General features: G+C 34.5%; 1 protein-coding gene across 5 annotated transcripts; it reads right to left on the minus strand.

The window, feature by feature from the left end:
• Positions 1–11,582: 11,582 nt before the first annotated feature.
• Positions 11,583–17,154, minus strand: LOC115999801 (lisH domain-containing protein C1711.05-like). Of its 5 annotated transcripts, none has more exons than XM_031239719.1 (8): positions 16,865–17,154; positions 16,116–16,274; positions 15,376–15,440; positions 14,438–14,520; positions 13,466–14,277; positions 12,745–12,834; positions 12,593–12,654; positions 11,583–12,042 (listed from the first exon to the last, which is right to left on the minus strand). In XM_031239719.1, the coding sequence occupies exons 2-8, from the start codon at positions 16,233–16,235 to the stop codon at positions 11,937–11,939; spliced, it is 1,338 nt and encodes a 445-aa protein (XP_031095579.1). In that variant the 5' UTR covers positions 16,236–16,274; positions 16,865–17,154; the 3' UTR covers positions 11,583–11,936. The 5 variants fall into 5 exon arrangements, with proteins under 5 accessions (XP_031095579.1, XP_031095576.1, XP_031095578.1 ...); XM_031239716.1 differs by having other exon boundaries at positions 16,116–16,375; XM_031239718.1 differs by having other exon boundaries at positions 16,861–17,154.
• Positions 17,155–22,628: the final 5,474 nt, after the last annotated feature.

Raw genomic sequence — 22,628 nt, forward strand, 5'->3', positions numbered from 1 at the left:
AAGACGCAATAAAGACATAACCAGCAAGCAAAAAGGAAACTCAACTTCACTAAAGATGGAGAAGATGAAGACAATTTCGAGCCTCAGCAAATGCGCAATAAGAAAACTTAATTACTCTACTCAAATTAGTACTCTTTATCCAATTGTTTACTTTCACTGGTTGATCATGATAGATAGTCATCTATAGTTAGTGGTTTATTTGTTTCTACTTACTTTAGTTGTAATTTAGCTATTTACAATTTCGTTATGTTTTATTAAAATATATAAGCATCGAAACTATTTCTTTGATTTTTATTAATTTAGCAATTTTTTCTCTCTCATTATTATATGACTACTTTAACCAATTAAGAAACACTAATTTAAAACTACGCATTGGGCATTGATTTAATCGCGCAACGCGCGTGTGATAACTAGTTTTCATATAAAGCTCAAACAGAGTGACAGTAGCATATTTTCATCATTTTTGTGCTCAAGAAATCATATAAAGCTTAGAAGCATTCATATAAAGCTCATACAGAGATGCAGTAGCATACTTCCACTATTTTTGTGCTCAATCAATCAAATAAAGCTCATACAGAAGGACAATAGCACATTTTCACCATTTTATGCTCAAGAAATCATATAAAGCTTAGAAGCATTCATATAAAGATCATACAGAGGGACAGTAGCATACTTCTACACTTTTTGTGCTCAAACAATCATATAAAGCTCAAACAGAGGGACAATAGCATATTTTTCACCATTTTTGTGCTCAAGAAATCATATAAAGCTTAGAAGCATTCATATAAAGATCATATAGAGGAACAGTAGCATGCTTCCACTATTTTTGTGCCCAAACAATCATATAAAGCTCATACAGAGGGACATTAGCATATTTTCACCATTTTTTTGCTCAAGAAATCATATAAAGGTTAAAAACATTCACATAAAGATCATACAGAGGGACAGTAGCATACTTCCACTATTTTTGTGCCCAAACAATCATATAAAGCTCATACAAAGGGACATTAGCATATTTTCACCATTTTTATGCTCAAGAAATCATATAAAGGTTAGAAGCATTCATATAAAGATCATACAGAGAGACAGTAGCATACTTCCACCATTTTTGTACTCAAACAATCATATAAAGCTCATACAGAGGGACAGTAGCATACTTTCACCATTTTTGTGCTCAAGAAATCATATAAAGCTTAGAAGCATTCATATAAAGATCATACAGAGGGACATTAGCATACTTCCACCATTTTTGTGCTCAAGAAATTATAAAAAGCTTAAAAGCATTCATATAAAGCTCAGACATAGGGACAGACCAGACAGTAGCATACTTCCACCATTTTTGTGCTCAAGAAATCATATAAAGCTCAAAAGCACTCACATCAAGCTTAGACACAGACATAGAGTGACAGTATCACAGTATATCAAATAACAACTCTGAACTCTCATCTTTAAGCACAGAAAATCAGAATACAACATCATAATCAGAATATATTTCACACAATCAGAATATATTTCATAAAGCTTTCACCATATATTCATAAATCATAATGTACCAAAATAGAATGAATAAATCACAAAGATAGAAGTAATAAAACTAGGGTTTGAATGTTACTTCGTTTCTCCCAAATATTCCCTGGAGAACAAGGGCTTCAAGCCTTCAACAATTAACACTCACGAGTCACGATAGTCACCAGTTCACCACCATCGAGTCGTCGACCAAGCTAGGGTTTCCACCGTCCACCGCCTCACCAGTTCACCACCGTCGAGACGTGACCAAGCTAGGGTTTCCAACGTCCACCGCCTTACCAGTTCACCAACGTCGAGTCGTCGACCAAGCTAGGGCTTCCACTGTCCATCGCCTCACCAATTCACCACTGTAGAGTCGTCGACCAAGCTAGGGCTTCCATCATCTACCGGTAAGTCTGGTCTCGTTGAGACATGAGACTAAAAGTTTGAGAGAATCAGAGGAACCGATGACTCACGAGAGACTAGTGAAGATAGGAGAGTGAGGACTGAGGAAGTAGGGAAGAGAATCAAGAGAGAACGAAGAAGACTTTGAAGAGAGAACTTAGAGAAGTCGAGAGGAGAGAAGAGAGAATCAGAGAAATGGCGAGATGTGAGTGAGTGGAGTGACTACGCTGGCTACATATGTGTATATATATAAACTTCACTAAACGACGTCGTATGGAATGCATCAAAACCCTAACCCTATTGTATTTCGGATATTCGGGCGGGTCGGGTGGCCAAATCCCTAACCCTACCCGAAAATATATAGGCTGAGAAATACACAAAGTGGGTCGGACGCCACACTTCGGATCCGGATCGGGTCAGCTTTCCTCCTTTCGGTCTTCGGGTCGGCCGGGTGGGTCGGGTATTTCAGATCTTGCACACCCCTAATTTCTATCCCGTTCTCGGAAACAAATTTTGAACCTCTCATCGAGAGTGGGTTGAATTTCTCTAGTTTCGCTTCGGTACTTCTTTTACTAATCTAAGGCAATTTGTTAGGCCGCATATAGGGTGTACCACCGAGAAGGATCCATATTAAATTTAAAACGAAAAACAAATACCTCCATCTCTCTTTTTTTTTTAAAAAAATTTATTTATGTTTTAACTCATTCTTTTTTGTTTTCTTTTAGTATTTTTAAATTTAAATTTTCTATCTAATAGTTATTTTAATGTAATTTTTTAAATATATAAATTTTATATACTAATAATAAACTTAATAGTGTATGAAAATTTGAATTAAAAAGAATTTTATTCTGCAACCGTTAACCCCAATTTAGACACATAAAATTCAATGGATATAGAGTAGTCAATAAGATTTTTTTTTTTTTTGGAAATACTCGTGGTTCTTTAGAAGATAATATATGTTCTATACTTTCTCAATTTTTTTTTTTTGCTCAAAGAATCTAAACTCCCACCACCACGGTTTGAACCTATTACTATCCATTTAGAATGGTAGTTAAGCGTTTGAATCATCTACCTTATAAAAAATTCAATTAAATAATATATATATATATATATATATATATATACTCTAAAAGAAATGCATGGTAATTAAATGGATAAAGGATGATTCTCGTACTTAAAAGTCATTACCAATTTCTTCAAAAAAAAAAAAAAAAAAGTCATTACCAATTTACTTCATGCAAACCCTTTATCAAAAGAACCTTTTTTTAAGCTTTAATTCTTGTGTTTGTGCCCAATGTTGCAAAACTTTGCTCTTGACTCAAAATTCTTAAACCTATATGTATCATACCAAATTCTCTTCCCTATTAGTTGTAGATTCATTAAAGGGTAAATCACTTATTTGGTCCCTCAATTGTTTGCAAACAGTCAATGTAGTCCCCTTATTCCGTATTCATCAATTTGGTCCCTTAAATTAATTATTTTTAGTCACATAACTCCATCCGACTGTTTTCTGGTGAGAACTTTAATTAAGCATGGGTAATTTGGTTATTTCATATCTTTAGCCCTCCATCCCTCTTTTGGGCGGCGGAGACTCTGAAAAGCTTCTCTCAATCGTAAACCACGAATTCCCCGCATTAGGACTGAAAAAAAAGGATGAATTCCACGAATCGAGATGAGTTGGATCGAATCATTACTCCGGTGGGGAAACTTCGGCAACGGCACAAAACTCGAAGCATTACTAAACAAAACTCCCGCCGACAACGTAAATTTTCCTCAAAGAGGAAATCAGATTACCTTCAAAACCCCATCCCAAAAGAGCTATTGGAGTCTCTATGGAAGAAAGTACGGTAATTGGGCAACACAGGGCTAACGGTGAATCCATACGGCAGAAGAATGGCGGAAATCCCGTCGATCCAAACCTCGTGATAGGTATAATGATGAGTGTAAAAAGAGGGTGTAAATGTCGTTCCGCTAAGGATTGGGACTATGGCACGTATTGTTGAATTGTTAAATCCTAGGCACTAAAATATTGGAATTTACTAGAATCAAAGGAATATATGATTTAGGAATTAAAATAAAATAAAAGATGCAAATAAAATAAGGGATAAACTATATGATAAAAGAGTGGGTCAGATTAGGGGTATTGCAATCTTGATGCTCTAACAAATTCAAAATTAGGGAAAAACAATTAACCAAGGGATTTATCGGCAATGCACTCAAGAATTCAAGTTAGCTACTTTCGCAATCAATAACAATAATTAGGCTAAGATTGCCCCACTTTCGTGATGCATCAATCATAACCTTAAACACAAAAGCATTATAAGCCCCCAAATTACCCCTATTCTCATAGTAGGAAAAATTGGGTTGAAATTGGTTAGACTGAGCCTTTCACCCAACTTTCGTTGTGATGAAATCCTCTCCAAAACAAATCAATAAAAGCTGCGCATCAATTATCAATAAGAGGAAAATATAATCCAACTCAAACATAAACCCTAGGTAAACAATTATTTCCCTTTATGCAATAATCACAAATCTAGCATCAAGAATAGCAATATGATCCTAATCCAAACCCAAAAGCTAACTACTCATGCATCATAAAAGTAAATAAAACAAAGCAATAATAAATAACCATAAACATAGCAAGAAATCTAAGAAGAAAGTAAATAAAGGAATAAGAGAACTTTACTGATGAAGAACAAATCCAACTTCAATCCGAGATTCCAAGCTTGAAATTAAATAATCTAATATAAAACTAATCTAAACTATTCTAGAGAAATATAAAGAGAAGGAAAAAATAAACTAAAACTAACTAGGGTTGGGAACTCTGTAAGGGGACCTTCTTTAATTGTAGAGAATAGGTAGAATATATAAGAGATAGATGGGCCTTGGCTCATTAGGTAACTTCCAATTCTTTTTCAATTTGTATTCTTGTTTCCTTTCTTCCTTGTAATTCCCTTTTCTTCCAGAACTTGTCCAAAATGCTTCAAAATTCTTCCTTTGTTGTTTCTTGTAGATAATTGAACACTTGGACAATATAACACACAAACAATTCCCAATTTCACTAGGATAAAGGAAATACAACTAAAATAAGGGGTGAAATATTGTACAAAATAGTAGATATCAACTCCCCCACACTAGAACTTTTGCTTGTCCTCAAGCAATTACCCAGGATAATCCACCCTCCAAGCACTGCAACTGATCACACTTCCTTCCTGCTCAACCAATCATTCCACCAACCAACTCATGCAACCTAACCTACTTCAAGAATCATCTCAGAATCACACGTGAGTTCTCCTCTCAGGCCAATAACCGGGCACCCGAAATTAGGTAGATTAGAACCCTATATGCACATGTACTCAGTTGAGATTATGCAAGACTTGGCTTAAGATGAACTCCCATAGACATGCCCTTCATACTCACATAGATTACTCTAAAACTGCATGTTAAGATCAAATAGGACTTTATTTGGCTTGTAATGGGGCTAAGGGTGAGTGGCTAAACAAAGAAAGCGTATGGAAAAATAAACAAAAGAGAGAGAATTTCACACCTATTCACAATTAAACCTAGAGGAGACATGGAAAAATATGAATCAAGAGAGCAAAACATAATTGGAAAGACAAGAGTATTCTAAACTAGTGGGGGTGAAGACAATTATTCAAGCAACCTGACTTGCATTTTTATTCATCCTTCTTTTTCTTTCTTTTCTCTAACAACCATTTTTCTCTTCCTTTTTTTTTCTTTTCAATTTACAAACATTTTCTTTCCTTCAATTCAAACCAACCAAACAATTCCTTCACCACACCCCCACACTAGAACAAAGATAGCAGGAATAACTCTATCAAAAGTAAGCTCAAATAGGGAAAATCTCCTCTAAATTAAAGAACAAATGCTACATTCTCTCTAAGGGTGAATGGAAATATATGGCTAAGGGCTAAGGGTTAAATAATATGGCTAAACAAGAAAAACAATACAAAGAACGGGGTTAAGTGCTTTGCACTTATTAAACAAAACAAGGCTCAAAGGGGACAACTAGGGAAAACAATTGTAACACAGGGTAGGTTTAAAGGCTTGGGCTAACAACAATGGCCTATATCACTTCAAAGCATGCAAATTCTAGACTTTACTATGAGAGCACTGAGACAAGCTATGACAGAACAGGTATCACCGGAATCCTACATAAGCCTTCACTAGCAATGCATAACACGCAGGGGAAACATTTAGGTTAGAGGTTAACCCAATTATTGACAAGAGACTGAATTAAACACAAGTTCAACCTTGAATCATCCCTGACAAGCTAGGCTGCACAAGTACCACCAGACAAACCACAAACTAGCAGGAAGTACAGTGGTCACAGCCACAACACAAGGAAAGCATACTATACCTTCAGCTGCAGATTGAGTCCTTCAAGCAAACTCCATCCAAATTTCATCAGAGATAGTACCCCCCACACTTAATCTGGACATCGTCCCTGATGGACAACCAAGGCCCCACATACGAAAAAATAAAGAGATATCAAACTAGAAAGCAGAAAAACAAACAGGAAACTAAAAAATTTTTATTTTTTTGTTTTTATTTTTTTGTTTTTTTTTTTTTGTTTTTTTTTTAAGGGTTTAGGGTTTAGGGTTGGGAACTCTGTAAGAGGACCTTCTTTAATTGTAGAGAATAGGTAGAATATATAGGAGATAGATGGGTCTTGGCTCATTAGGTAACTTCCAATTCTTTTCCAATTTGTATTCTTGTTTCCTTTCTTCATTGTAATTCCCTTTTCTTCCAGAACTTGTCCAAAATGCTCCAAAATTCTTCCTTTGTTGTTTCTTGTAGATAATTGAACACTTGGACAATATAACACACAAACAATTCCCAATTTCACTAGGATAAAGGAAATACAACTAAAATAAGGGGTGAAATATTGTACAAAATAGTAGATATCACCCCGCTCCCTCATCGCACCAGAGTTCTGTTCAAGATCCAGTACGCCGTGAGCTGGAAAGATGAAGGGTAGGCGGTGGACCGGGAGCACATATCGAGATTAGAGAGCTCCATAGCTTCTTGGCGCCTTTCGTTTCGAGTAATCCGAACCACCGACCACGGGCTCCATAGCTACGAGGAAGGGAAGGTTTTTGGACACAAGTATTTCATGGGAAATTACGAGAGGTTCGTGAAAGTGAAAAGCATGGTTGATCCCGATAATTTCTTTAGGAAAAATAGAGCATTCTTACTTTGAGTCGGAGTAGGAATCGGAATCAAACTGGAAGTGAATCGTGTGAACCTGGTCTTCGTCGGAATATCCACCGGCGTCTATAACTATTATTGTTTTCCGTTGTATCTCTCTAAATGTTAATCATTGTTAATCACTTAATCTCTAAAGGTAATTTAGTCAACGCTTGTTATAGGAAGAGGGAGGGAGGGTTGAAGACACGAAATGACCAAATTATCCATGCTTAATCGGAGTCCTCACCGGAAAACGACCGGATGGAGTTACGTGACCAAAAATAATTAATTTCGGGGGCCAAATTGATGAATACGTAGTAAAGAGACTATATTAACAGTTTGCAAATAAATGAGGGACCAATTAGTGATTTACTCTTCATTAAATGAAACCTTCTAAAGCTTATCCATTGGAACAATAGGCATTGAATCCGGTTTCATGAGCCTAGTAACCAAACTCGGAGATTGCATTTCATGCTTCTTTTCAAAATAAAAACTACAGTAGCCCTTGTGACTATACTTTTAATAAGGTTAGGAAAGCCCCATTGTTGGTAGCGGCAGTATGGGGATATATCTTGTGCACACCAGCATTTGGTCTTGTCTTTTGAGCCACTGAGTTATATGATTTACATCCTCCCACACATGCTTTGTCGGGTTGGGATATGAAGCTCTTAGAGTTGGGAATTTTACCTTTTGGGAGAAGGAAAGCCACATTGTTCTCATTAACAATTTATTCCGCTCACACCAAAATAACCAAAGCTAAGGCCACGACATCACACACCAACTATTACCTTCAAGCTTACTGAAAAGGATCACGCAGCAAAAACATCATAATACAATTTCTATCTATTGTTTTTTTTATTCAAAAGAAGATCAAAGAGATATTACCTTTGCACCGTGCCTAACCCTTCAATGAATTGGTGAAATAATCATTCGGTCTCTAGTATGTCCATGTTAAATAAAGAGTTGGTAAAAAAATTGTAATGGAGAATGCAATTAAAACCCTTAGAATAAAGTTCTATAATGGATACTCAATCTAATTGGCGCCTAGGCTCAAAAGGGACAATTAAATTATAGAACAGAGTATAGTCACTATAGGGGTCTTGAACTCTCAAGGACTTCTCATTAAAATTGTGACGCCTACATGTGCAAGGTTAGCATTTGTGTTTTTAATTATTCTTATGTGGCGGTTGACATATGTGGAGTATGCGGCCAATGCGGGATACTCATGAAAAGAACCACCTAGCTAAGTGAGGGAGAAGTGGGGCTACTTCAAAGGAAAGTCATTTTGACTCAATTCTTTAGAAATTCTCGCAAAACTAAACAAGGTATTTCCTGGCCAAAATGGAAAAGCTCATGAGAGCTAAATAAATGTTGGAAAGTTCAATTCCTATGTAAGATATATTATCGATTGCACAAATAGCAAGAAAATTCAAAGGTTTCGCATCTACTAGACAACTAGTAAAGTGAACATCTACAATACATACAATACAATATACAATATAAAAATCTAATAAGAGCCAAAAATGTTAGGCCTTTAAAAGGGGACTAAAAAAATGTATGTGTAATTTGTTGAAATGAATGGTTCATATTTTTTTTTATGATTTTCCTTTTTTACGCTCTATTATATTATTTTCTTCCCTTAAATAACCCTACATTATGTTAGTATAAACTTTAGTAACGGAATATTTCGTTAAGTATTTATTATTCTTAACTTACTCATTGATTCATATAAGAAAGGTCTATAGGTTCGAACCTCATCCCAATCAAAGTTGGCATAATTGTTAAGCATATACTATGAATATGTTAGAATGTATTAAAAAATTAGTCTGGTTAAATACATAGTATTCAAAGTTGCATCACAGATTGTGAATAAGGAACCATGAAAATCATTTTGTTGGATTTAAAAAAATATATATGTTAAGTTTTTTTTTTTTTGTTTAATTAATCTTCTTTTGATTATTTAGAACAAGACTCAATATTTCAATTATTTTTTTGCATTAATGAGAATGATTTAGGTTATTATGGTATTACTTTACAAATATTGTACTATTATTTTTTTATTTATCATACAAAATTGTTCTTACATCATTGTCAGACCTGCACGATCTAATTACTAACTTGTTGATCAGAAATACAACTACACATGGACTCTAAACGGTATGATCATTGTCCAAAGAATTGACAATGTTGACATCTCATTGGTTCCAATTGAATAAGTTTACACATCATTCTCATAATTTTATCAATGCATGAAAACTTCTAAAAATAATTGTAAGTTAATTTTTTACTTATCATTATAACAATATCTATTGTAACCATATATTTCGAATTATTTATTATTATTCTCTATTGACAAAAATTGTAGCAATTGTCATTGACAAACTCCCAAAATAATTTGTCTCAACAACGAATGAAAAAAAAAAACAAAAAAAAAAACTCAATGACTTCATTGTTGTTGATGAAAAGAAATTACCACACTCTATTACTCTTATTAAATTAAATAATTTAGTAGCTACAACAAAAAATAATACATATGCATTTCTTTAATTTAGAATTAGACGTCTACAATGTCTTTATTCAAAAAAAAATTATTCATTATAAAAAAAATAAAAAAAATAATTTCATTAGTTATATTATCTTTATTTTCTACAATGCAAACTGCAAAGATTCCATACTTTCAAATTTATTAATTAATTATATTCACTACATTGTCAATTGTCTTCTTTTTACACTATCTTGTAATTAAATATAAAAATTATAATACAAAATGTGTTATAGATTTTTTGACCAAGTATTTTATTAATACCATGGAAAAAAATAAAAAAGGTAAATCATATTTCTTTATTAAGATTATTTAAAATATATTTCTTTTTACTACCTTATCTAATTTTATTCATTTCTCTATCTACAAGAACTCATTCAACAATAATGGTTGAACCAAAATTATCTCAAGCAGAACACCTAAAAGACTGATATGCTTTTATTTTGATAATAATATGTAAATGGTAATTAGATCACGTAGTTACATTTAAAATTCATTATTAAAAATGCTAATGTAGGGCAATAGAACATCGTGACAAAGTTGACGAGTCAAAAAGATGTCGAGATTGTGATTTGATGGCATCATTGTTATCATTCTAAACGGAAGATCACATGTTCGAGTTCCATCCCAAACAAGGATGTAGGCATAACTATGTTGAACAGATACTACGGATAAATTAGCTTATAGTTATCAAAAAAAAAAAAAAAAAAAAAGGAGTTAAGTTCTTAACTTAACGGGGTGTTTGGTTGGAAAGAAAGAATTAGGAAGGAAAGGAATTGCAATTCGGTGAGAAAAGAATAAGGTAGGAATAATGTAGGAACTCAAATTATATTGTTTGGTATGGATGGATAGAATTATAGGGAACGAGAAGGGAAAATGTGGTATAAAGACTAAAATGTTTTTGTGTAATAATAAAAATAAAAAAACAAAGAAAACGTGTCAAATAAACCATTGAACTTCTTATTTTTGTACAATTGGGTCATTGAACTTAAAAAGTGTGCAATTGAACATCAAACAAGCAAAATTTGTGCAATTGAAACATTTTTTTAAAAATTTCCGCCAATTATATTACTTACATGTATGTATTAAGAGTTCTCTACCATACTAGTTGGGAGTCAATATTGAAATGTTTTTAACTCAAATTTAGTTTTAAAATTTTTTTAAAATGTTCTAATTGCACATATTTTACTTGTTTGATGGTTGAATTGCATATTTTTTTAAGTTCAATGACCCAATTGTACAAAAACAATAAGTTCAATGACATATTTGACAGTTTTTCCAAATAACAATCACCAATTTTATACTTTTGTCATTTCTTCTATTTTTCCCTTTCTCACAAGCATTAAATTGCAATTCGGTGAAATTACAATTTTCTCTAACCAAACAATGTAATTGATGCCTTTATTGAATTACAATTTAATTACAACTCAATTACATTCAACCAAATGCCTTGTGATATGCCTTGTAAATGAATGCCTTGTGATATGCCTGGTAAATGTTGCATCCCTTCACGCTCTCTTTGAGAAACCGGAGTAGTGAAAAAAGGACTACTTGATAAAACACTACTCAATGAACATCAACTTCTCAAGGGGTCAAGGAGTCCCAAATTGACTCCACAATCTCATGGTACTTGAGCGCTTCTCAAGGAGTCTCACATTGACTCCACAATCTAATGGTATTTAAGCTGAAGTTAACTTCTGTGATAGAATTATAATTTTAGCTTGAACGCCATACCATAATGTTCATATATTACCATCAACATATAGCCATAAATCAAATAATCATAGTTATACACATGCCGACCTACCAAAATATTACGTAGTATTTCCTGTCATATTTTGCTTTAAAAAAAAAAAAAAAAAAAAAAAAAAAAAAAAAAAAAAAAAAGAAGAAGAATCGCAAATAATAAGGAAATGAGGAAATGAACATGACGGGTTTAACTGCTGATGTAAAAATATACTATTACACCTCAAAGGATTTAACTAAAAGAAATCAACAATAAACACAAAACCATGTTCCAAAACATGCATAAATCAAAACAAAATTTGGTTCACAAGTTTGTATCTAATAAGTAATACATCAATAATGCTGTAAGAATAAAGTTTTTAATCGCTGATGCCTGCCAAATTACCTACTGCCACAAAAAATCCCCAGACCCTCTGCTCCCTCCCTGGTATCCCAGCACTCTTTTCTTCTACTGAATAAAGCAAAATAAAGGTTTAAAAGCTTCAAAAGCATGAAGGGAATTTGATCTTGAAACCAAGTAATCCTTTCAGTCCTCATCAGAATAGTTGAACTTAATTGAATGGGATTGTAGATCAATTTGCCCTCCCCTGTAAGAACCCCTCTTCTTCTTGGTCTTTTCATGCCGGAAGCCCCTGCAGCAACCAAAGTTAGCAAAAACTTGGAAATCAATACACAAAATTAGTCAGGCTTGCTGCATCATATTTACTCCCTGCAATATCTTCAGTGTCATAGGCTCAATTTCACAATAGCTCTCTACTTCATTGATGATTCAAGATGCCCTTGAAGAATCAAGAAGAACCAGAGACTCCTATTTATTATAAAGTTTTAGATTCTTTCTTTTGTCCTAACACACTTAGAATGGATAGGCCATTTATTCAATCATTCACACTTTGGTTTCTTAACCCAACAAATATGTCCCAGGCTTAAAAGCTTGTGAAGCCACCAGTGAAAATGTAAATACAGTTGTGTACATTTTCCTCCCAAACCCAACATGTAAGAAGAGTTATACACAACAGGTGACCCTTTTCCAGAATCAACATGTAAGAAGAGTTATACACAACAGGTGACCCTTTTCCAGAATTCCAGCTATTAGGCAGTACTCTCATATAGTTCAGAATGAAAGAAAATATGACAACACAATTTTCCCTTATTTCATAGACATGTAACACTTATTTGACATACCTTCCTCTGACCTGTCCCAAGACTTCCTGTGCTTTGGCACCATAGCCAGAATCTGCACCACCCTGCAAATGAATCATAAATACTCAATTATTAACGCTACTGTTCACATTATCTATATAATAGATACATGGAATCAAACTACATATTCAGACCTTTGCCCAATAAGAATTATCCCGAAGCCTGTCGTCAACAAATTCCACTTCATCCACTTTAACCCTTTGGAAAGCATTTACGGTTCTAGGCTGCAGTAAACAAATAGCATGTTTCTTAAGAAAAGTTCATCTTTGAGGTCAGCAAATCCCAAAAGAGAGACAAACATGAAAACAAACCCATGTATGAATAAAATAAAAACCAAAGAAAGCTGTGTCAATACAGTTGCCATTTCAACTTCTATGGCAAATGAAAACTGATATAAGATTTGATACTGTGCCTTACTAGAATTCTTGCCACAACTAATATGTATCGGAACTAGGTAACCATCGGTTTATTTTGGCTAACTGGAACAACTGATGACATTAAAGAAATTTAAGGACATACACATTGAGTGTGCTACCACATGACTAATGAGTGAAGTTAATTGTGAAAACTATAGTGAAGTTGGCCAATTCATAATAACCAATGAATAAAACATAAGCAAGCTGTGGCCGATTATACATCACCATTAATGCATAGCATCTATACATTGATAATGCTTTAAAAGTTCAAATATTTTTTATTAACTTAACCAGTTCTTTCCAAAAAAAAATTTAACCAGTTATTTATTAACATAAATGCAAGTCATTCGGTATTAATCCAATCAGCTTTTGTTGATGCCAAGCTTGCACCAAAATATAATTGTTGAAAATCCCAAGGCCATAAATGGAAGAAGCATACCTCAGATGAATCATTGTGTTGTTTCTGCCTGGACTTCTCCAGTGCAGAGTTTTCCAATCCATTATTTGCTTCTTTCACAGCTTCAGTCTTTCTTCGCTTAGATTCTTCAATATCTTCTCCTTCAACTTGCTGGTTTGCATTTTCATCAGAAGCCATTCTTTTTCTTTTCTTAGAGTCCTTAAAATGAGTATCTCCATTTCCTATAGTGTCAAAACTTCCATGATTATTTTTTATCACTGGCTTTTCTTCAACAGAGTTCTGTGCAAAAGAATCAGTATCCTGTTTGCTAGACTTGCTTTTTTTCTTTTTTTCCTTTTTAGCATTGCCCTCATCAACATTTTTACTATCATTACTTTGACATGCCAAACATTCTGAGGTCTCTTGTTTTCCTCCAGACACCTGAGCTAATTGGTTTTCATTGCCTTCGTATGATTCAGATGTTAATGCACTCTTCTTCTTCCTTTTCTTGTCTTTCACCTTCTCAGTGCTCTCAGCCTGTAAGTCACATACTGAACCAAGAACAGCCTCTTTCGTCACCTCTGATTCTTGATCAACAGGGTTGAAAGAAGCAGATACCTTTTCACCTTTCTTACTTTTAGATTTGACATTTGATTCATTGAGCTTTTGATCCGTTAAGATCTCATCCGCCTTTGGAGCAGGTTTGGCATGCCCATCAACAATTTCAGTCATGCACACTACGGTGTTCTCCTTATCCTTGTTACTCTTCTTCTTCTTTTTCATAGTAATAGTATCTCCAGCACTAGTCTGGTTATTGACTTCCTTACTCTCATGTCCTCCATCTTCATGTTGCTCTGCACATACACTTCAATGTAAGAGCAAAGAGATCCACATCCACCAATAAAATTACACCATATTGCAATTCAAAAAATTAAATCAGATTGGGAGATTATAAATAAAAAAAAGGTAGAGAAATATTAGAGAGAAGGAGAGAATTCAATTTGTACAGCTTACCTTGTTCTTTCTGACCTTTGAAATTTGATTTGGCATCATTCCTGCATATCATAAAAGACCACAACAAGCATTGAGAGTAGGAACTGAAATTTAAAAAAAAAAATCAATTAATCATCTGAAGTAGAGTGTAACAAACCATTAAGAAAGAACCATTAGTAATAAAACACGAGATTGTGTGACCATCTGGTGATACAGAGTGTCTTGAAAGTGGCAACAGAATTGTCATGAGTGACCATACAGATATTTGCAGGGGGGTTACATGTTTCTGACAAGGGGGCTGTGGCATATAATCAGTTGGAGCTTCAGTTCAGATTAATGTATGACTGAGAACTGAACAGGGTCCTAACAAATCTTTTTACTATGGACTCTACTTCAAATCTCATATAGGTATTATTATAGAATAATACAAAAATGTAACGAACTTCATTATTGGAAATGGGGACGGTAAAATTAAGAGGAAATGATTTATGATCAACATTGGATTCCAACTCTAGAGTGCCAGGGATTGCACAATAGACTGTATCACCTGTATGTAACAAATCAGAGGAACTTCCTTTATCAAGCAGCATTAATTATGTGGCTGAACTTATTCCAAAATCATCATTAATCCTTATTCCTATGATATATATATAATGTACTAGCCATTCTTCTTATTCTTGCTTTTCTAACTTTATAATCTTGAAAAGCAACATTTCATAGGACCTTGAAATTCTATGAAATTGAGTCCCCTTCAATTTGCATTACCACTACAAGCATTATCCTCCAAGCATGCTAATTTAACATTTTAACAGACCATGCATAACTTACAACTATAGAAGGAAAGTTGTGGGTAGTTTCATCAGTCAAAAGTTAGTTCAGAAGTGTTACTGTAGTTGATTATGCCACTTAGATGAAGATTGAAATATCATCACTAAATTCAATCACACTTCCCAACTTACCAAGTGTCTAGATATTTGCAATACATATTCTCCAAATCAAATGAACTAGACTTCCAGCTATCACCCTGCACAAGAAATAGGATCTATGAATGTAAGCCTGGATAAACCAATAGAAGGTCTAAAATTAATCTCACGAAGAACACTGTGTCCTATAGACAATAATAGTGAACTAAGTACAAGAACAAAAACACCTTATTTTTTAATGAGTATATATCCATGGTATTATGGTAAAGCCATATTTATCAGAAAGTATAAGAATGGCATAGTAAGGGTACACCAAAAGAGAAATGTCTACCTTGTACTTGCTCTTGGTAACATTTGATTTAGGTTATTTCACATAACCTCAAGAATGTGAATATTGTAATATCACAATATCTGTTTGGTAACATTGATGGGAATCAAATCCCCTCCACACTGTAGGGAATGTGAGACTGCCAAATATTTTTTTAAATTCATTTTTGGTAACATTGATGGGAATCAAATCCCCTCCACACTCTTAGATTATGTGAGATTCCCAGGAATGTTACATTACCTCAAAACATCCCTTTGAACCAAACATCCAAACACCCAATGCTTGCAAAATAAAGTATAATAATATACGGAGTAGTTACTTTTCTATAACCCAGAAAAATGATGTTATTGCTAAATTAACATCCATTCAATCACAGGATTGTCATTTCAATATTTTGCACATCTACAAATGCTTACCAAAAACTCAAAGAAAATCAAGAGAAGAAAACCTTAATCTGAGCTTCCTTAAGAAAGCGCTTGAGGGTTTTGGAGAAGCCGTTGCGGTGGAGATACTGGAGGACAGAGTGGAGAAGGAGAGACTTGCATTCATCAGTGAGTTGGTTTGCCATTGATGAGCTCTGCTGCTTTTTCTGCAATGCAAGAAGGACCTGCCGAGGTTTCAAGGCAAACAAACCTAAATCTGAGTAGGGTATAGGGTTTATCTTTACACTCTCAGGCATACACCACTTTTCGCAGCGAGCAACAAGTCCTAAAACAGTGTACAACACATGAAAATTGCATCACTGAATTTCCAATTTTAGTTAAATCACATCAAGAGAATGGGCATTAGACAGCTCAAACATTATACTAAATTTTGGTGGTCATATATTCTGGCAAGAGAGAATGTGGATTGCCTAGCTATGTTGGGCAACGGGGCGGGGACCCGAAATAGATCCCAGACCCTGCCCCGCGGGGATTTTTTGGGGATGGGGAATCCCCATAAGGCAGTAAGGCTAAGGCAGTAATCATGGGGGTGTATGAAGAATGAACTCTGAAGCAAAACAAATATCAAATTTAATAAATGAAGAATGAACTATGAAGCACAACCAATTTCAAATTTAATATATGATGAAGAATGAACTATGAAGCACAACAAATTTCAAATTTAATGACAAATTTCAAAAAGCACCAGTAAGGCTAAGGCAGTAATCAGCACAAATTTATCCAACAGGAGTTGCAAATCTTAGAAATTACCTGCCTGAGAAACTTATAAACTGCCTGAGAATGGAGGAAATCTTGGGATGTCGCGGCGAGCTTGGGATGGCCGGACGGGGACGACTCACCAGAGACGGAGGCAGAGTCGTAGAGCGGCAGAGGCAGAGAGACTGGGATGGCCGGACGGCGACGGCGTGAATGTCGTGCTCAGGCTCTGTGCGAAGTGCGAACTGCGAATGTGCAAATGGGCAAAGGGCGGCACCGTCTATTAACAGCTCTCCATCAGGTTTTAGAAATTAGGGTTTAGGGTTTGGCTTACATTTGAACCCGGGCTGGTTTCAATTCAACCTGCACAAATCTTATGGAGCCATCTATACCGTATTCTGCACCAAATTTTACACCAAAAGGAATATTCCCAGCATAGCATATTCTTACACCAAATTTTTTTTTATCTCCAACCTATTACACCAAATTATATTTCTTTACTAAAATAATTTGTTTTATGATAAATTAAGACTTTATATTATCTTTAAATATTTTAATATAAAATATAATCATAATGCAATATTATGCAAATAATATAAAGTAATTTTTTTAGATTTAATTTTGCTTTAATTTTGTTAAATTCATACTTTATGTAGTTTCATTTTTAATTATTTTATATTCAATATTAGTCTTGTTTTAATCTTCTTGATGAGATCTTTCAAATGATATAATTTATTTTTAATAATATAAAGTTTATATCTAACAATTTAACAAAATGTAAAAATATATTAAAACTAAACTAAGGAACTAGGGGGCATAATGGGAAAAAAATTAAGAAAACATTTGGTGCGGTTGAACAGTGCAGCACCAAATATGGCGTTGCGCTTTTCACCATGCACCAAAAATATGGTGGGATGGTGTGTTGATTGGAGAAGGTTTGGAGCTCCATCATACTATTTTATTTTTATTTTTTTTTGCTGTTTTGGTGCTTCGGAGTGAAGGTTGGAGATATTCGAGTTCTTTTCTCCTTTTACGTTTAAATTTTTTAATAAATCTACTGTACTAATAATCTAATATATATATATACACACACACACACACACACACAAGCTATTGACCCGTGCAATGCATGGAATGAAAATATATCAAGTGAAATGAAAGATTGGAGAAAAAGAAAAAACAAAAGATAAAAGAATATTAATAAATAAATAAATTATAAATTATTAAAGACCTCTTTGTAAACTGTAATAAAATTACAATTTTGTTTTGATTCATCACATACTAAAATTTTGAGCACAAAAAGTAGTTGTTTTAGGGAGGTTAGTACAAACAAAGTAAAAACAACAAGTGAATTGAAGTCAAAACATTGCGAATATTCCAAAGATAAAACACAAGTCAATATCAACCGTTTGCCCTCCCTAGCGACGACGCCATTTGATTTACTGCTGTTTTGTGGTTGTTAAAATAAAAGATTGTTGGGGTTACCCCGGGTTGTGTCGCCATCTAGGGAGGTCAAATTAGAAGTATTGACAAGTCTTTAATCAATGGAATATGTAGCATGTACTCATTCGCGTCATTGGCACAAAGTATCAAAGAATATTGAATGAATGAATGTTGTAGTAAACGAGATACAAAGAAAATTGTTTAAATCAATAAGGAAAAGCTAGGAAATGAATTTCTAGTGAGCCATGATGCATCATAGTGTGTTTATGGTTAATGAAAAATTGCATTGCAAAGGTGGTTATTCTCGGGAGATTTAGGAAATACCATTTTCCTCTCGGTCTACTACGATCTCCCTAGGTTTGGCCTTTCTTTTTGTCTTTCTCCTTGTGGCTATGTTTATTACAAGATTGAGAGGGAGTAGGCCTTGGTTGGCCCTAGCCCTCGTTTGCATTCACCCTACAAAAATGTTGAAAGAATCAAAGTTTCCAACACGAACAAAAAGTAGTTGTTTTAGGGAGGTTAGTACAAACAAAGTAAAAACAACAAGTGAATTGAAGTCAAAACATTGCGAATATTCCAAAGATAAAACACAAGTCAATATCAACCGTTTGCCCTCCCTAGCGACGACGCCATTTGATTTACCGCTGTTTTGTGGTTGTTAAAATAAAAGATTGTTGGGGTTACCCCGGGTTGTGTCGGCATCTAGGGAGGTCAAATTAGAAGTATTGACAAGTCTTTAATCAATGGAATATGTAGCATTTACTCATTCGCGTCATTGTCACAAAGTATCAAAGAATATTGAATGAATGAATGTTGTAGTAAACGAGATACAAAGAAAATTGTTTAAATCAATAAGGAAAAGCTAGGAAATGAATTTCTAGTGAGCCATGATGCATCATAGTGTGTTTATGGTTAATGAAAAATTGCATCACAAAGGTGGTTATTCTCGGGAGGTTAAGCAAGTACCATTTTCCTCGCGGTCTACTAGGATTTCCCTAGGTTTGGCCTTTCTTTTTGTCTTTCTCCTTGTGGCTCGGTTTATTTCAAGATTGAGGGGAGTAGGTCTTGGTTAGCCCTAGCCCTCGTTTGCATTCACCCTACAAAAATGTTGAAAGAATCAAAGTTTCCAACCCGAACAAAAAGTAGTTGTTTTAGGGAGGTTAGTACAAACAAAGTAAAAACAACAAGTGAATTGAAGTCAAAACATTGCGAATATTCCAAAGATAAAACACAAGTCAATATCAACCGTTTGCCCTCCCTAGCGACGACGCCATTTGATTTACTGCTGTTTTGTGGTTGTTAAAATAAAAGATTGTTGGGGTTACCCCGGGTTGTGTCGCCATCTAGGGAGGTCAAATTAGAAGTATTAACAAGTCTTTAATCAATCGAATATGTAGCATTTACTCATTCGCGTCATTGTCACAAAGTATCAAAGAATATTGAATGAATGAATGTTGTAGTAAACGAGATACAAAGAAAATTGTTTAAATGAATAAGGAAAAGCTATGAAATGAATTTCTAGTGAGCCATGATGCATCATACTGTGTTTATGGTTAATGAAAAATTGCATTACAAAGGTGGTTATTCTCGGGAGGTTTAGGAAGTACCATTTTCCTCGCGGTCTACTAGGATTTCCCTAGGTTTGGCCTTTCTTTTTGTCTTTCTCCTTGTGGCTCGGTTTATTTCAAGATTGAGAGGGAGTAGGTCTTGGTTAGCCCTAGCCCTCGTTTGCATTCACCCTACAAAAATGTTGAAAGAATCAAAGTTTCCAACACGAACAAAAAGTAGTTGTTTTAGGGAGGTTAGTACAAACAAAGTAAAAACAACAAGTGAATTGAAGTCAAAACATTGCGAATATTCCAAAGATAAAACACAAGTCAATATCAACCGTTTGCCCTCCCTAGCGACGACGCCATTTGATTTACTGCTGTTTTGTGGTTGTTAAAATAAAAGATTGTTGGGGTTACCCCAGGTTGTGTCGGCATCTAGGGAGGTCAAATTAGAAGTATTGACAAGTCTTTAATCAATGGAATATGTAGCATTTACTCATTCGCGTCATTGTCACAAAGTATCAAAGAATATTGAATGAATGAATGTTGTAGTAAACGAGATACAAAGAAAATTGTTTAAATCAATAAGGAAAAGCTAGGAAATGAATTTCTAGTGAGCCATGATGCATCATAGTGTGTTTATGGTTAATGAAAAATTGCATTGCAAATGTGGTTATTCTCGGGAGGTTTAGGAAATACCATTCTCCTCTCGGTCTACTAGGATCTCCCTAGGTTTGCCTTTCTTTTTGTCTTTCTCCTTGTGGCTCGGTTTATTTCAAGATTGAGAGGGAGTAGGTCTTGGTTGGCCCTAGCCCTCGTTTGCATTGACCCTACAAAAATGTTGAAAGAATCAAAGTTTCCAACACTAACAAAAAGTAGTTGTTTTAGGGAGGTTAGTACAAACAAAGTAAAAACAACAAGTGAATTGAAGTCAAAACATTGCGAATATTCCAAAGATAAAACACAAGTCAATATCAACCGTTTGCCCTCCCTAGCGACGACGCCATTTGATTTACTGCTGTTTTGTGGTTGTTAAAATAAAAGATTGTTGGGGTTACCCCGGGTTGTGTCGGCATCTAGGGAGGGCAAATTAGAAGTATTGACAAGTCTTTAATCAATAGAATATGTAGCATTTACTCATTCGCGTCATTGGCACAAAGTATCAAAGAATATTGAATGAATGAATGTTGTAGTAAACGAGATACAAAGAAAATTGTTTAAATCAATAAGGAAAAGCTAGGAAATGAATTTCTAGTGAGCCATAATGCATCATAGTGTGTTTATGGTTAATGAAAAATTGCATTACAAAGGTGGTTATTCTCGGGAGGTTTAGCAAGTACCATTTTCCTCGCGGTCTACTAGGATTTCCCTAGGTTTGGCCTTTCTTTTTGTCTTTCTCCTTGTGGCTCGGTTTATTTCAAGATTGAGAGGGAGTAGGTCTTGGTTAGCCCTAGCCCTCGTTTGCATTCACCCTACAAAAAATGTTGAAAGAATCAAAGTTTCCAATACGAACAAAAAGTAGTTGTTTTAGGGAGGTTAGTACAAACAAAGTAAAAACAACAAGTGAATTGAAGTCAAAACATTGCGAATATTCCAAAGATAAAACACAAGTCAATATCAACCGTTTTGCCCTCCCTAGCGACGACGCCATTTGATTTACCGCTGTTTTGTGGTTGTTAAAATAAAAGATTGTTGGGGTTACCCCGGGTTGTGTCGCCATCTAGGGAGGTCAAATTAGAAGTATTGACAAGTCTTTAATCAATAGAATATGTAGCATTTACTCATTCGCGTCATTGGCACAAAGTATCAAAGAATATTGAATGAATGAATGTTGTAGTAAACGAGATACAAAGAAAATTGTTTAAATCAATAAGGAAAAGCTAGGAAATGAATTTCTAGTGAGCCATGATGCATCATAGTGTGTTTATGGTTAATGAAAAATTGCATTACAAAGGTGGTTATTCTCGGGAGGTTTAGGAAGTACCATTTTCCTCGCGGTCTACTAGGATTTCCCTAGGTTTGGCCTTTCTTTTTGTCTTTCTCCTTGTGGCTCGGTTTATTTCAAGATTGAGAGGGAGTAGGTCTTGGTTAGCCCTAGCCCTCGTTTGCATTCACCCTACAAAAATGTTGAAAGAATCAAAGTTTCCAATACGAACAAAAAGTAGTTGTTTTAGGGAGGTTAGTACAAACAAAGTAAAAACAACAAGTGAATTGAAGTCAAAACATTGCGAATATTCCAAAGATAAAACACAAGTCAATATCAACCGTTTGCTGTAACCCCTCACTAATTCCAATAAGCTGCGATCATGCGTGCCGGTCACGAACCGTAAAATTTTTAGGAACTTGTGTTCGGACCCGTTTGTCCTAGGAAATGGATTATTAGGCACTATACTATTATTCTGGATTTTCCTATTTAATTAGATTAGCCCATAGCAGCTAAAATTTATTTGTGATCGTACATCGCGAAATTTCGCGGTGTACCGAACCTAGCCCAATTTTGAGTTCTAGACTGGAATAAATTTTTAGTTTCGGAAATTCTTCTATCTGGATTATTTTCCACCGAAACTTCATCTGTTTGGACCCCAACTGATAAGTTGGAAGATATATTATTATTATTATATATATAATTGTGGATAAGTATTCCACATACATTATTTTATTATCATCATTAATATTATTATTATATATATAAGTGTGGATAATCATCCACATATTTAATTATTATTAATATTATTATTATTATTATTATTATTATTATTATATATATATATATATATATATATATGATATTACGTAATATATATGTATATGATAGGGATAAGAATCCCA

Source organism: Ipomoea triloba, chromosome 12 (genome assembly GCF_003576645.1).
Source record: "Ipomoea triloba cultivar NCNSP0323 chromosome 12, ASM357664v1".
Taxonomy (NCBI): domain Eukaryota; kingdom Viridiplantae; phylum Streptophyta; class Magnoliopsida; order Solanales; family Convolvulaceae; genus Ipomoea; species Ipomoea triloba.

Excerpts from the sequence above, each read along its gene's own strand:
- LOC115999801 (XM_031239716.1), bottom strand. The coding sequence starts at position 16,346 with ATGCCTGAGAGTGTAAAGATAAACCCTATACCCTACTCAGATTTAGGT. Across the intron at positions 14,521-15,375 it reads TGCAAATATCTAGACACTTG|TTCCTACTCTCAATGCTTGT; the intron begins GTAAGTTGGGAA and ends TTTAAATTTCAG. Across the intron at positions 14,278-14,437 it reads CAAAGGTCAGAAAGAACAAG|AGCAACATGAAGATGGAGGA; the intron begins GTAAGCTGTACA and ends GTGTATGTGCAG.